Genomic DNA, 14541 nt, shown 5'->3' with positions numbered 1-14541 from the left:
TATATATATTATTTTTTTTTAATACATCTCATAGCAGTTTTAAAATGTCACTGTTACACCATCTGCAGCTGCCTTCTTGATTTAGAACAGATTAAGACTAATTCAGCATTATTTTCCCCATCTTTACTGAGGCTCAGTTTTCTTCTGTAGTGTACCCTTTAGTTAAAAGTATGTGATCGGTTCATTTGTCTGAGAGCTCATCAGAGTGCTATTCTTTGCCACGACATATTGGGTCAATCTGTGATGGGGCAGCAGCAGGCGCTCCATCAGCGCACCGCCGGCCGCTCTGCTCTGATGTACGGCACCGTCGCTGCCGCTTTGTTGTAGCTACTGTAAGCTGAGAGCGCTAGCCCCACAGTAATTTACAGCAGTAAACAATGTCGGGCTCGAGCAAACCAACAGCCCCCACGTGCCCTCACACACAATTCTCCCTCTCTCCCTGTCACTGTGGCACTTTCAGTCTTTTCTTTTTTTTTTATTTTATATGCCTCCTCTCCCTTTTCTTTTTTTAATGAGCCGACTGTTATTAGGGCTATAAATCAGGCCAATGGGTGTGATGTATAATTCACTGTGTGTACTCACCCACCCCAGTGGCCCTGAGGAAGCCCACAGTGTATCACTGTCAACATAGATCTGCACAGTGTTGTGGCACAAGGCAATTCGCTGTGTAAATGCACATACGCACAGGAGCACTATTTACAAAATAACCCAAAAAATGCATGCATTGAACAAAAAAAAAAAAGCAGCAATAACTGCAGGACCGTGTGCATCACTCCCAGTACACACACACAGGTACACAAGCATGCACCATTACACCCACATAAAACAGTAGCCATTGCACAGATCAATATCATAGACCTGCCCTGGATGTGTCTTGCTGTGACATGCACCCTATGATATGAAAGAGATCCAATTGATCCACACCCTACTAGGCCCCCATTCTCAAAAGGGCATCATTCCATTACCATTGAGCTGCTCTGTGTGTGTGTGTGTGTGTGTGAGGGAGCAAGATGATGGAGCGGTTCGAGGGAATGAGGCACAGCCTGCAGAAGACTAATAAAAATTGAACCAGCCTGAAAGTGATTTCTATAAATGAGTATTTAAATAATAGGCGAGCTGCACAGGGTTATTGGCCTTTTTTTTTTTTTAAGAGCAATGGAAAATTAATGCAATTTAACCATTTTTTTCTGGACTATAAATAGGGCTGGTGACCAGTGTATTAGTTACAGATTAATAAAAGTAAAAATTAAAGGAACCCACAGCCTTGCTATTGATATTCTGAGTAGGCACTCTTTCATTGGAGCACATTAGTTTTCTCTGACAGACTACAGCTGCAGGGGCTCGGTTTCACAGCCTCTAAAAAGCACTCTGTGGGAAAGGATTGATCTGTCTGAAGGAAAACATCATCTAATATTCATTTGAGATAGCACAATGGTTATTAGCTTCATTCGCCTTGCAACTATTATGCAGCAGTGAGTGGTCCCTGTATTCACAGTAAAATTCAGTACTGCCTCCCTGCTTTTGGTTTGTGTTTTTTTTACTTTCACGCATCTGTCGTTTCCTAATATCTGTTTTGTCGTATTTATTTATTTTTCAGTTTAGCTGTTTAACATGTTTGACCTATTTTTTGTTTGTTTATATTTATAGCCCATCGGTGCTCTTAACCCCAAGAGGGCAGCGTTCTTTTCAGAACGATATGAGACCTGGGAGGATGATCAGGTGCCGAAGTTCCATTATGGCACCCACTACTCCACCTCGAGCTTCACCCTGATGTGGCTGCTACGTATTGTAAGTGCAGTGCACGTTTGGAGTGTTTAGGAGCATTCGTGACTTTTAATATAAATTCTGGAAAATAATGAAATAATTATGCTTGTGCAAGAATTTCACCTTGCTCTTTAAAAGTGTAGTTAAGCGCAGTATTTAAATTGGATTCTTTTTTTTAATGAACAGTACATTCATGATGTAGAGGTTATGAATGTATTCTTAATTAGACCTAGGATTTTATCAAATTAAGAGTATATGCATGCTAAATATTGCATAGCATGCATGCATGGGGTGATAATAAATGAAAAGCAAAAGCAGTGCACCTAAAGGTCTGACCTTCACCTTGATGCAAATTCTCAAGGTTTTTCTTTTTAATAACAGGTACTGAAATGTGATTTTGTTTGTTTTTGAAGCACATTAGTGGTGTATATTTTGCACTAGAGTGCTCTCTTGTAGTACCTTTGTTGAATGGATGCCATCAATCTTTCCATACTACACTCTGGGGAGAGGGAGGTTACTAAGTTTCTCCAACGTGCAGTTTTCTGCTGTTATTGTCCCAGTAGCTCACTGTCTCTGTAACTCCCAGTAGAGTTACCTCATTGATCTCTGCACATCATTAGCCAGCTTACTCTAAAGCCACTTTACCAGAAGCACTCATTTATAACTCTCGCTTAAAGATAAAACTTAACCTTAAATATGAAATGAAAATGGGTTTGTGTAGTAACTGTGTATTTTGTAAGATTTTACACTGATGTATAAACTACAAGATCAATTTGCTCACTGTCCCACCATTTAAAAAGATTAAATAAATGAGGCTTGCGTCATTTCAGGCTGGACTTAATTAGCTATTTACAGTATTAGTTTATAGCTGTGGTACAGCACAGTGTGCCCGTGCATCAGAGAGATGGCTATTGATCTGCCCTAACAAGATTATACGTGATTAGAAATGCATCAGCAGCACATGTGCATTGATTTTAGTAGCAACTGGGAATATTGTTGTTTTACTTGTTCATTTTTGGCTTTAAGTTTGTTACAGGGTGTGCAGAAAGGGTCAATTCTAGGTCAAATATATTGACAGGGTGTATTCAAGCTGTAGACATGTTGACAACCATGTTTTCATTGCAGAAAAAGCAATTGGGTGGTTTCAGTTATAGGAGTAGACTCCCCAGTTTATATTCTTAACCATAACCTTTATAATTTCTAGGAACCCTTCACCACGTTCTTCCTTAACTTCCAAGGAGGAAAGTTTGACCATGCTGACCGCACCTTCTCCTCAGTATCCAGGGCTTGGAGGAACTGCCAGAGAGACACATCTGATGTTAAGGTACCATTCATACTTATGCATGCTCACAATGGATCTGGGGACAAAAATAATAGAAGTTGGACGATAAAGTCCCGAGTGCTGCAGGAGAATAAATCCAAGTCCAGCACACATAAAAAAGAGAGGGTTTCAAAAGAGTAATGTCCAGTCACTACCAATCATTGTCCCTACACAATGATAGCTTCCTGCTCTTCTGATCAAAGCGTTGGTTTAATCCTCATCTGTCCCAGCCGTCTGTCTCAGATTCAGTCAGCTATAACATGGACTTGAATCCCTGCCCACTGGGCCCCCAAATTCTGCTGCGCCGACGGATCTACCCTGAAACAGCACAGGTCATTCTCATACCGAGCGCCTTCGAACCCCCAGCGCACAGTTTAACTGCTCTCCTAAAACATTTACAACTACACTCAGACATTCTCTGTCAAAGCTGAGTTTTGCTTGCTCTCCCGGCACTGGGTCACTGGATGGGGGAACAGCAGTGGTGTTGGGGGTTTTGACGCTTGATTGCGTTTACCTCCCTCCCGCATCCCTCTGATAAAACATGTGGATTGTGTTACTGTGTAGCTGGCCAATGCTTGATTGCAAAAGCCCAACAACAGCCTTAGTTTGCTCTCTTAGTCTCAACCTGTCAATGTGGATCAAACTGTGAGAGCTCAACTTCAGATCAAAACAAAGAGGAAATCTGGACGTCGTCAGTTTGTTTCCATGTTCAGCTTGAATTTTTAGCATATTTTGAATGAAAATCTGTCGACTTTATCCAGTTGGATGCACACATTCATGCTCCTTTTTCTTTTTTTGCTCAAAATATGAATGTGTGCAACCAACTGGATGCAGTCCAGTCGCATCCATATTGCTTAATTCCTCTTTTAAGCAGTAGAGGAATTAGGAGTGAGATGTATTAATTCAGTAGGGTAAGTACACCATTTAGCTTTAGTATTGGGACCATTGATGGCAACCCTCTGTCTCTGCCAGAGGGCAAAAAGCCCCTGTGTTTTCATACGCCACTGTTAAAGAAGGGGTGATAATGGGCTACAACACCTAGATTCAATGTGTCTCTAGCCTGGGTGACGCTAGAATGACCTGCCACCCCCAATCCCCTGACCCCTAGCCTCAGCCCACAGGCATCAGAAGCGGGAGACACAAGAGAAGAGGGGTTAGAAGTAGCAACAGTGGAAGTGTAGCTGGAGAGCCCAGAGGCCAAAGCCCCTTCCAGTGACCCATGACAGGACAGGATTGGGGATCAGAGGGGCTGGCCTCTGACCAGGCTGGAGCAAAAGGGCCACTGCACATAATGGTCCATGTAAGGCAGGCTTGAGTGTTGGGGAGTGAAGCCCTCAAGGTTTCGTTGGGGTATGTGCATGCGTGCGTGCACGGGTGCCGCTCTCTCCTGCTCAAATTTACAGCAGGCTGTAGCCGGTGAACCCGGGTGAGCAGGAGGCCTCGTTAAGAAGGTGACCTTTAGTTTTAGGTCAGCTTTTGTGGAGTGAAGAGATTTCAGAAGTGAGGAAGTGCCGTGTTGTTTTAAAGCTGTGTGTTTGCTTGCTCATTTGATTGGATCTTTTCATCCCATTAATGAGAGGGGGAGATATTGTGCAGCTAATTTGATAAGAGGAATGTTATTATTTGGCTTTATTTGCTTGTATTTGTAAAGATCATGTTACATATGCTAAGAATTGAATCTTTTCAAAATGCTTCTTGACTTCCGAGTTTAGTTTTTTGTTTTTTTTTGCTTTGAGTGTTAGCTGTCAGCCAATCCCCACTTAGTTTTGAAGGTAGGCCATTCATTTCTAATGCTAGGTTATTAACATGTTTGTCACCAAATTCCCTTAGCAATGCCCATAATTGATTCTTTATAGTGTTTTCTGTATATGCAGGTGAATGTAGTTATAGATAGTTATAGTTCATATAATTATGTATTTTGTTACACAAAACCTGTGAATTCTTCATAGAGCACATGGACTGTATATTAAAAATTTGAATTAGGACCAAGTCATCACCCACTGGTTTGTGAAGTCCTGTCTTATTGGCTTGAGATCAGAATTTGCCCATCATCACACTCATCTTACAGCATCTTTTTGGACTCTAATGAGGACTGTAATATGGAAATGATCATCCTTTTTTATTCACTAAGAATATAAATTAGTGATTGAAAGTATAAATGCATGTGTCAAGTGTTTACTGCTTTCCCCAGTCAAATAGGATGAAGGGTAATTTTTCCATAGATGCTTTATAATCTGACTTTTTTTGCAACTGCCCCCTGCTGACCATAAGACAGAATGCACTTTAAGGCATTTTGCTTTCCCTTCATTTTTTTCAGTCTATTGGGGAAAAATGCAACATACCATATATTTCACGCTCCACTTTCCTTTCCTTATTTGCATGACACAGCCAAGAACTGAACCTTCCCGTGTCCTGATTGTGTCGAAGTTTGTGAGACGTACCCACAACAATAACACAACAGCTAAAGCCTGGGAAGCGTTGTTGATTTATCTACATGTTTTTAAGCTCAAACACAATCTTAATGTTTATACTCACTGTGGCAAGTTCTGCTTTGTTTAGAATGACAAATGACTAAACATATAGGGTTACATCTCCTGTCATACTTGCATTTCCCTTCACTCTCGTGCAGATTGAAAACATGCTGTGTTGTTTGTGACAGCCAAATAAAATCATCATAGTAAGACGAGAATTTTGCTGACTTTTCTTTGTTGTTGTGGAAGAGAGGGGAAAATCAGAAGTGAACTTTTTTTTTTTCTTCTTTTTTTTCTTAGACACAACGAATATGATCATTGCATCAGAATAGGGAGAAACCACAGCCAAGTGCACTCAGAGGCTTTTTACAACAGACCAGCGTCATGTAATTTCCACAAATAATTCTGCCATTCAGAAAACAATACAGCAATTCTATCTATATACAAAAACAGTGCTGCTTCGTTGTGTTTATTTTCCCTGCTCTTGTTCTTCTTAAAGAGTTACTCAACACTTCAAAAGGGCTTTTTGAGTTGTAACATAATGTGCTTTAATTTGGGGAGGCCGTCCACCTCCCTTAGCCTACAGTTTGACTTGGAGTCTGCAAAACCACACTCATCAAATTTATGCTGATCAAGACTCACAGGACTTTACACTCTTTTTTTGGGGGGGGGGGTAAAGCTTCTACTTATTTACTCCCTGACATCTGTAGAAGCACCAGCCCAGTTGCTTTCTTTCCTTTCACACCCACACAGCACTGTTTCACATGTGAGGGCGGTACCTTGATTATTTGAACTGGTTCAGGGCCGCCTTTTGTGAGGCACAGACCCAGGGGTGAACATACCCTTTATCTTCTTGGACATCATGTTCAGATCTAGCATTGCCGTTATTCTAAATTTCCATTGGTGATTATGCAGAGCTTTCTACAGCTGCAGCATCATGTCCGATAACTGTTGCAGATTCTCAAACTGCGTTTTTTTTTCTTTCTTTTCTCCCGATAACCAGTGTGTGTTCATTTATGTGTCTGTGCTTTACCCTTTCAGGAGCTGATCCCAGAGTTCTACTATCTGCCTGAGATGTTTGTTAACGCCAGCAATTACAACCTGGGAGTGATGGAGGATGGCACTGTAGTCTCTGATGTTGATCTGCCACCTTGGGCCAAAACCCCAGAAGAGTTTGTGCGCATTAATCGACTGGTAAGAAAAGTACACCTGAATGCTGTGTCCCATGTATGATCCAGGTTAAAGCAAGTGTGCATTAAAAATATACTGAAGCCATCATAGAGTCTAGGCAAGAAAAAAAAGTTTTTGTGTCGTCATTCATGTATAGCCTTGTTTTCTTTCTTCCTCATATGGCACATAGCGCAGGCCATCTGAGCCCCAAGCTTAGCTGGAAATGCTAATTTAAAGAGACAGTGTTATTTCCTGACCTTCACACAGTTCTTCCTGTTACCTGAGCCTCCCCTCCTCTCACGTGTCCCAACTTTCAGATTGCTTTGCCGGCAAATTGATCCAGCTCTGCCCCATCTAATATCCCCATGCAGCCTCACGGTCCCTCTCTCTGCTCTGTTCATACACATCTGGAACATGCCGGTGTGTGCAACTGCAACTGTGTTTTTGTGCAGAATAATTATGCAGTATCCACTTTCTGATCTCCCTTTCCGGTCCGCCTGGCCAAAGGCAGAAATATTCTGTGTGTATATTCACGTCAGATGTTGTCAGAGTGGCTGCCGTGTTTTCATTATACTCTAGATGTTCTCTTCTGTGCTTTACACAACATGCACACACACTGTTGGGAGACTAAGGTAACACTTTGGATCAGATTTCTCAGCGCTAGAAGATCTAGGAGCCTCAGATGGGGGGTTAACATTTTCTCTTCTGCTTTGCTGAAATTGCTTATCATTTATGCTTTTAGCCCTTTTATCTTTAAAACATTTTAACTTCATACTGACAGTGAAAGGACAGCTGTCCCCTTACAAATAAAGCTTATTCATAATTTTGTCTGTCTGTCTGCATAAACACAATTACAGAAGAAAACTAAACTGTGGGTTATAACGCAATGTAATCTGGAGCCTAGCGCAGGCCACTTTTCGCTCTCAGTTACATATTTGGGGTAAAAGCAGTGGCAGCTCCATGTGTGATGTGTGCCCACAGTAGTAATGGGTGCTGATGATGCTGGGTGTGCTCTGTGACCTGTGCAGTCTTATGGTGGGGGTCTGTTAGCTAGCCTGCTGATATGACCATGCTGCTATCATTAATCACACACTTCCCTCTTTTTGGCTGTCAGCATGCAGCCCGCTGTGGATGTATTAGAGGGACGCTTGTTGTGGCGGCAGCGTTGCAGGCTGTTGTGCAGTGTTTTATACTCACGGGGAGGAAAAGTTGAGTTTTCATTTGTGCTAAATGAGGATTATATTTGACAGATATTTGGGAAATTGTTATGCATTAAAAAAACAAACAAACAAACAAAAAACAGAACCACTAGTCCAACTGTTTTTTTTTAATGGCGTGAAGTTTAAAAAGTTTTGGATTGTTTTTATTTCGTTTCTTAAATTAAAAGATGGCTGCCTCTACCTCGTTCTGTCAGACGTTACTTCCTGTTAAAAGGGAGTTTTTCCTCACCACTGTTGCCTAATGCTTGTTCACAGTGCTGTAGTAGTGCCTTACAAGATACATGCCTTACAACAGCGGTCCCCAACCTTTTTTGCGCCACAGTTGGCAAAGTTTTATGTCCGACAGTATTTTCATGGAGTCGCAGATAAATAAAATAAAGCAAGTACTGGTACGAGGAAAAAAAAAAAGATTTATTCATAACACATGGGAAAAGATCTAGGGAAACGGAGATAATGATAAAAATGATAAAAAAAAATAATGCTAAAAACCAATGAAAACCCTGAAAATCATGAACTTCACACCCTCTCTCACTCGCACGGCCTGGTACCAAATGACTCATGGACCGGTGCCAGTCTGGTCTCCTCTACTTCTTCTTCATTTTCCCCCCTTGCTTCTGTCCTTTGTGCTCCATTTGGCACTGCAGATGCAATTTGGACTCTATTTTGTCTGCAGCCATACTAGTAATGCTGCTTTCAAACTGGTAAAATTTCGCTCTGCTTTTTCTCTCTCTCCTTCTCCAAACTGAGATATTGATCCAACGTGCAACCAGCAGGCAGGTGTAGGTGCACAGAAACATAACAAGCTTAGGAAAATAGGTTTCATCCCAGAGGGACTGTGAATAAAAGCTTTGCTATCAAATGTCAGTTTAAGTATAATTTTCTAATTTATTTGGACTGAATCACTTCCTGGAATCTGTTGGTTTCGCTTAAAATAATAAAATAAGCTGGGATTGTGAGTGTGGGAGTGCAGTTTGTCTTTGTAGTTTTACCATTTTTAAGAGGCCCAGTCGTATGCTACAGATCACATAGAAACAGCACCAAGGTTCAGGGAGGGATGTGTGGGTGGACAGGTCTCTGGTCATGACAGATAGCTGGCATTAGGGGGTGTCAGCTGGCAACTGTGGTACTGTTGGGAAAGAGATGAGCGTGGTAGAGAGGAGAGAGGAAGAGTGAAGGAGTTAATGGGCTGTTTGGCTCTCTTTAGCTTGTCTGCTGCTAATGGCTTTGCAACACAGGGATAGACAGCAGGAGAGAACACGCAAACACACGCAAATGCACACTCGCTTACAAACACACACAGGCCTGCTGTCTCCACTCTGGTTATGAGCCTTAGATGATTAACAGCTAATTAGGGCCCAATCTGGAAAGGCCATTAAAAGCCTCTCTCAGTAAAGGATTGTGCTGCTCCGCAAATCGGCAGCTTGTTTTTGTTGTTCAGAGTTTCATGGTTGGTTGGGGGGGTAAAAAAAAAAAAAAAGATGATATAAGCCTACCATCAAACTGTAGCCGGGTTCATAATGCTTTCCTTTAGAAGTGTCATAAGTTATCGCTAATGTTTAGCAGGAAGTGTGTTGCATGGCAACAGATTAACTGCAAGTTTATGCCTAGACAGTTTATTGTTCAACAAATGTCTTACACAACACTGAAGGCTCCACTTGAAAACCACAGGTCTGAAGAATAGTTGGATTTTTGGGGGAGGAGGCGGAGCAGCACCTCCGCGGCTTAAGGGAAGTGCCTACAGTATACTTAAATGCTTTCTTGTAAAGGCACACTCCCTTTTTCGTGGTCCATCACACATCCACACATGCATCCCTGTGGAGACACAGGGGTCTTGAGGCAGCATGCCACGGAGATCAGGGGCTGCTTGTTGTTTTTACCAGGGGGTCGAAGGAGAGGTTAAGAACTTGATCCCTCCTCCACCAGATAACTACATTTCTCTGGGCACTGTCAGCCGCTCTGACATTCCACTATGTAGGACCATACCTCGCTTTTCAGGCCTGCTAACCATTAGAGCGATAGCAGGTGATCTTGTGTGCATGCTCGTGTAAATTTGACTGTTATTTGTCTCCATATCAGTGTTTACCTTTGCTGTCATGGCTCCAAGTTTCACTGGAGCTACTGAGATGGGGCGGGCTAAACCACAGTCTGTTAGAGCAGCCATCTGCTGTGGGTATATCGTGATGCTAGACTGAGCTAAACACTGCTGTTTTTTTATTTTATTGTGCATAGATCAATGTTAAACTAATATACGAATGCAGACAGACATTGGTGTTGGATGAAATCTTTATAATCACCAATCAGCTTGTGCCTAAAATGTAGTATGGTTACAATCACAATAATAGTTTCATTATTAAAAAAAAGTGAAGCTGTCTAATCAGACATATTTAACTCCATGGTTGCCATTACATGCACTTGCCGAGGTTTCTTGTTACTTTTTTCTCGTGTTGCCATTTAACCAAACTCTCCAGTGCTTATTTGCTGCTCCCTGCTTCAGCTGTTTGGCTTCTTTCACTCATCTGTGCTCTTGCTGCGCTGCTGACAGACCTGCAAACCTCACACATGGGAGAGACGGGCATGCTTTACTTTTGGCCTTTTCCGTCTTATAAAGTGTCAACTCGCTCAAAGGAGTGACAGAGGGATCAGCTATACTGGCCTCACAGAAAGAGGGAGCCTTTCGTCTTTGTGAATGGGAAAAGGCAGCTGAGTGATTGGTCAGAAGCAATGCCACAGAGAATGCTGGCCACAAGAAGACACTGTGGGTGTTGGATGCCAAAGAACCTTGTGTAACTCATCAAAGATGACCATTATGCCTCCCATTGATTTACTTACTCTATGCAGAAACTCTGAAACTGTCATGTTGTTGAATTTCTGTGCACGGTTTATTCCTGTGCTATAATATAAGAAAATACTCGTCGTAGGATTTTCAGTGTGACTGTGATGTCACTACAACGCATTATGTACTATATGCTGCTTTAGATCTCAAGGAACACTTTGCAAGCTTTGCTAAAGAGTAGCTTCTATAGCCACAAGTTGTAATTATATGACCCTAGCACATTAGAGTGCTCAGGGCACTGAAACACATGCTATCAATCATTCATGCAAAACACATAATCATCATTTCAGTGCAAACTTGCTAAACTGAAAACATCTGAAGTCAAGAGGCTTCTCTCTGCATCGCCAGGCAGAATAGTGCATTATTCCTGTAATGTTGGATTATTATGACCTAAGTCATCCTCACATGCCGCACACATTAGTCTGCGGCTGCTAGTATACATCTTAGCTCTCTTGAATTATAAATGTTTGCTGATGTCTGAGAGTAACGTCTGGAGCTTAGCTCTGTTGCTAACCAGTTGCACATATAGTGTGTGTATATGGTCCAGTCAGATTGTGCTAACAAGCTTTGAGTGACTCTGTTATCCATTACTGAAGAGTTTATCAGTGATGTCTTTGCTTTTATTTTAAGACCTTTGTTCCCATGTCAGTGCATTTAAAAGCTCCAGCATTTAGACTCAGGTAGATGAACCTCTACAAGCACTGGATAACTCTAGCTTTGCTTCTGTTGCAGTTAAAATGAAAATATTGATATAATCATAATTATGATGTTTGCAGTGGACAGTGATGTGAGTGTGTTTCATACTTTGTCATTCGGCCATACAGCTGTTATTGTGATGTCATCACAGTAATCCTGCCCGCAGAGGTACATCTACATGGCTGCTAAAAGACAAATGTCATATTTATTTGAGACATATCACCTTTACCCCCCAAGCCTTGCACTCTCAACTTGTTTGAAATCTGAAGTTTGTCAGCTTTATGTGCTGACAGCCATTAACACTTTGCAAAAAAACTATGCAATCAAGAAACTCGGTATTCAGCAGGCATGTTATTACATTAAGACATGAAAATCTTATACATAAGATTTCTTTTTAAGTTGACAACATAGTTTGAAAGACTTGGATAAAGATTTTAGGAAGTTTACTGTAAAGCGTGATTTGTGTAGGAACTATCCGAAATGTAAGCGAGTAGACTCAGAAGACAAAAATGTGTCTTGCATTTTTTCCCACAAGTCACACAGCCAGACATGATCGCTCCCCAGCTCAGACCACCAGCTACACAAAGTCAAAGATCACGACTGTTTACATTCACCTCTCATCCGTACTGCACTCTCTGATCAGACACCCGCTGGGACTCGCATAATGCCGTTCCCACCAGCCTCCACATCTTATTCTCACAGTAACCCCACAGGAACCCATGCATGAGCTGAGGTAAACCACTGCAGCGACCAGCCACTAACCACTAAGAAATACTTGTGCACTTGTGAATGACTGAGTGAGTGAAAACCTTAACGTCGTCTATCCCAGAGTGGCCCCCGGTAATAGAAGACAGTTTGCCATGTTAGCCTAGTGCTAATCTATTCCCCTGGCGTCTCCACTGAAAGCCTTGTTGCTGGATGGGAACTAGCACGTGGGGTAGAGGGAGGTTATCTGGCTAATATCAGGCAGCGCTCACTGAAGGGGTATTGTCATGCATAAGGGCAGACATGTTTACTGTGTGCTCGGTGTTTTACGAGCTGTCCCCCCTTCTTCTTCGCCTCCCTCTCTTGCCTGCTCATCTCCCCCTCCCCTCGTTTATCCTCCCTTTCGATGACGTAATGGCGGACCCGATGAGAGCCTGAGAAATGGGATGATCTACTCCTGCTGACATACTCACTCACTAATGTTGTCTTTCTCCCTTTCCTGCACTCCTCCATGCTTTCATTTTACTTCTGCCAAAGTGTACTGAGGCACTTTTTTTGCAGCATTATTCTGTGCTGCATCTCAGACTCCTGAATATCCGTGTTTGTAATCCTGGCTTTATTTAAAGAAACACTTGTACTTACCCTTTGCCCCAACTCAAACGAATGTGTTTCTTGGAGCATGAACGCAGATAAATTCTTTAAGACGTTTTTGTCATACTTATATTATCCATACGAGAAGGAAATAGCCATACAGCTGTTGTATAGGTTCCCAGGAAATGCCGTGTAAACATTCAAAGACCCCAGAAGATGACTGACATATTCAAAAACAAAGGCTTGCATGAATAAAATTGTGTGATGGAAATTGGATGCAATCTTATTTTAGGGGGTGTTTTTTTTTTTAGGACACTTTGTTAGAATTTAGCGCAAAGCAGGGATGCTTTGCTGTATACTCTTGTTCTTGTGGTATTTTCTGAGTGTTTATTTAGTTTTGTAACAGTATATTTCTGAAAATGAAGCAAAATGTGTCACATTGAATTCATGCATATTCCTTCTACATTTCATGAGCATAGTCCATGGGTTTCCTTGAGGATGTATTTATGGTTTGGAGCTGCTAGTCACGTACATACGCAGACAGTCTCGCACTAACAAGCTGCAGCTCCACATAACCCCACACCCTAATAACCTCTGCTTGAAGGCTAACTACACTCAAGCTGATCAGTTGAGCCATTCATCCTAATCATCTCCAATCTGTGCTGAGAAGCCTCCACACCTCCACACAGTCCTGCAGCCAACTCTGTAATCATCTGAGACAATAATGCCTCTCTCAACAGCTATCCAAATATTCTTTCATCCAGAAGCAGAAGCCCTCTTCAGCGTTTCTGTGTGTAATCAGCTCTTACTGTTGACTTAGCTTTTGCTCACTTGATCTCATTGCGTTGTGGCACCGGTGAAGTATTTGCTAGCTTGTTAGGCTTTTGGAGTGGAGGTGGACAGATGGTTATGTCCTTCGCAGGTGCTTGTGAACAGTGTTTAAGATTTAGCTTCTCTTGGTTCTTGCCAGTTGTAGTAGTAATAATAATAATAATGATAATAATGTTAGCAGTTGTTTTAATAACAATTGTAATAATAATGTATTTTTTTTAAGGCATCATTGTTTAGTTTGCATTTTTACAGTCATGCATGAACTTAAATCTAAATGGATGCAGACACCACAGTTTTATTGTTATCTAACTTGGATTCAGTGCCACCCAATCAGTAGTGTTTACTCCATTGTCTGGGCTGTAAGTTGGATCAAATCCACCATGATGTGTTTGTTTTGTGGCGACTTTCCCAATCACTACTCATTCTGCTTCTTTTCGCCCCTTAACATGATATCCTTGCTTTTTAAGTGGTCGGGAGATAATGAGAAGGATGGGAGGAGAGAGCAGCCGAGAATTAGGGTTAGAGTTTCAGGTTCCACTTGCCGACGAGTGCCTCCTCCACTGAACCATATCCAGAACTCTCACAGTTGCGACCTGTCTAATTAGCTGAGCCGGAAAGGAGGTGGGGTTTTGGACTGAAGTAACACACGCGGCCCATCTGGGTTTTTCTTGGTGTGTGTGAATATGAGAATAAAGGAAATGGTTCGTTAGCTGCATGGCTGCTTTAAGGATCTCATTCCTTACGTCATACGCCCCCCTTGCCTTTCTATGTTGGGGGCCCCCTCTCTTCTAGCTGTTTACAGGCTTCCTCTGCGTGCTTCACAATGACAATTAGCTTCTCATTTTCTGCAAGCTAATAAGCCCTTTAATCAGAGTGCTTGTCAACCTCAGGGCAAGGAAACTCCAGAGGAGTTGATCCTTAGGATCAAATGACTGGTAG

At 42.0% G+C, this 14541-nt stretch overlaps 1 protein-coding gene across 4 annotated transcripts in view; it reads left to right on the top strand.

Moving 5' to 3' along the window:
• Nucleotides 1–14541, top strand: part of lrba (LPS-responsive vesicle trafficking, beach and anchor containing) — a 176289-nt gene that overhangs the window by 133887 nt on the left and 27861 nt on the right. For all 4 annotated transcript variants that reach the window (XM_013909267.1, XM_013909269.1, XM_013909268.1 and 1 more), the window contains 3 exons: nt 1648–1788; nt 2969–3088; nt 6598–6750. In XM_013909267.1, coding sequence (XP_013764721.1) covers nt 1648–1788; nt 2969–3088; nt 6598–6750 — 414 coding nt within the window. The remainder of the gene's footprint in view (nt 1–1647; nt 1789–2968; nt 3089–6597; nt 6751–14541) is intronic.

The sequence above is a fragment of the Pundamilia nyererei genome, unplaced genomic scaffold (genome assembly GCF_000239375.1).
Source record: "Pundamilia nyererei isolate P.nyererei 1_Seehausen unplaced genomic scaffold, PunNye1.0 scaffold00022, whole genome shotgun sequence".
NCBI lineage: Eukaryota > Metazoa > Chordata > Actinopteri > Cichliformes > Cichlidae > Pundamilia > Pundamilia nyererei.
The sequence above is the reverse complement of the archived record's forward strand: the minus strand, read 5'-3'. Positions and strand labels throughout refer to the sequence as shown.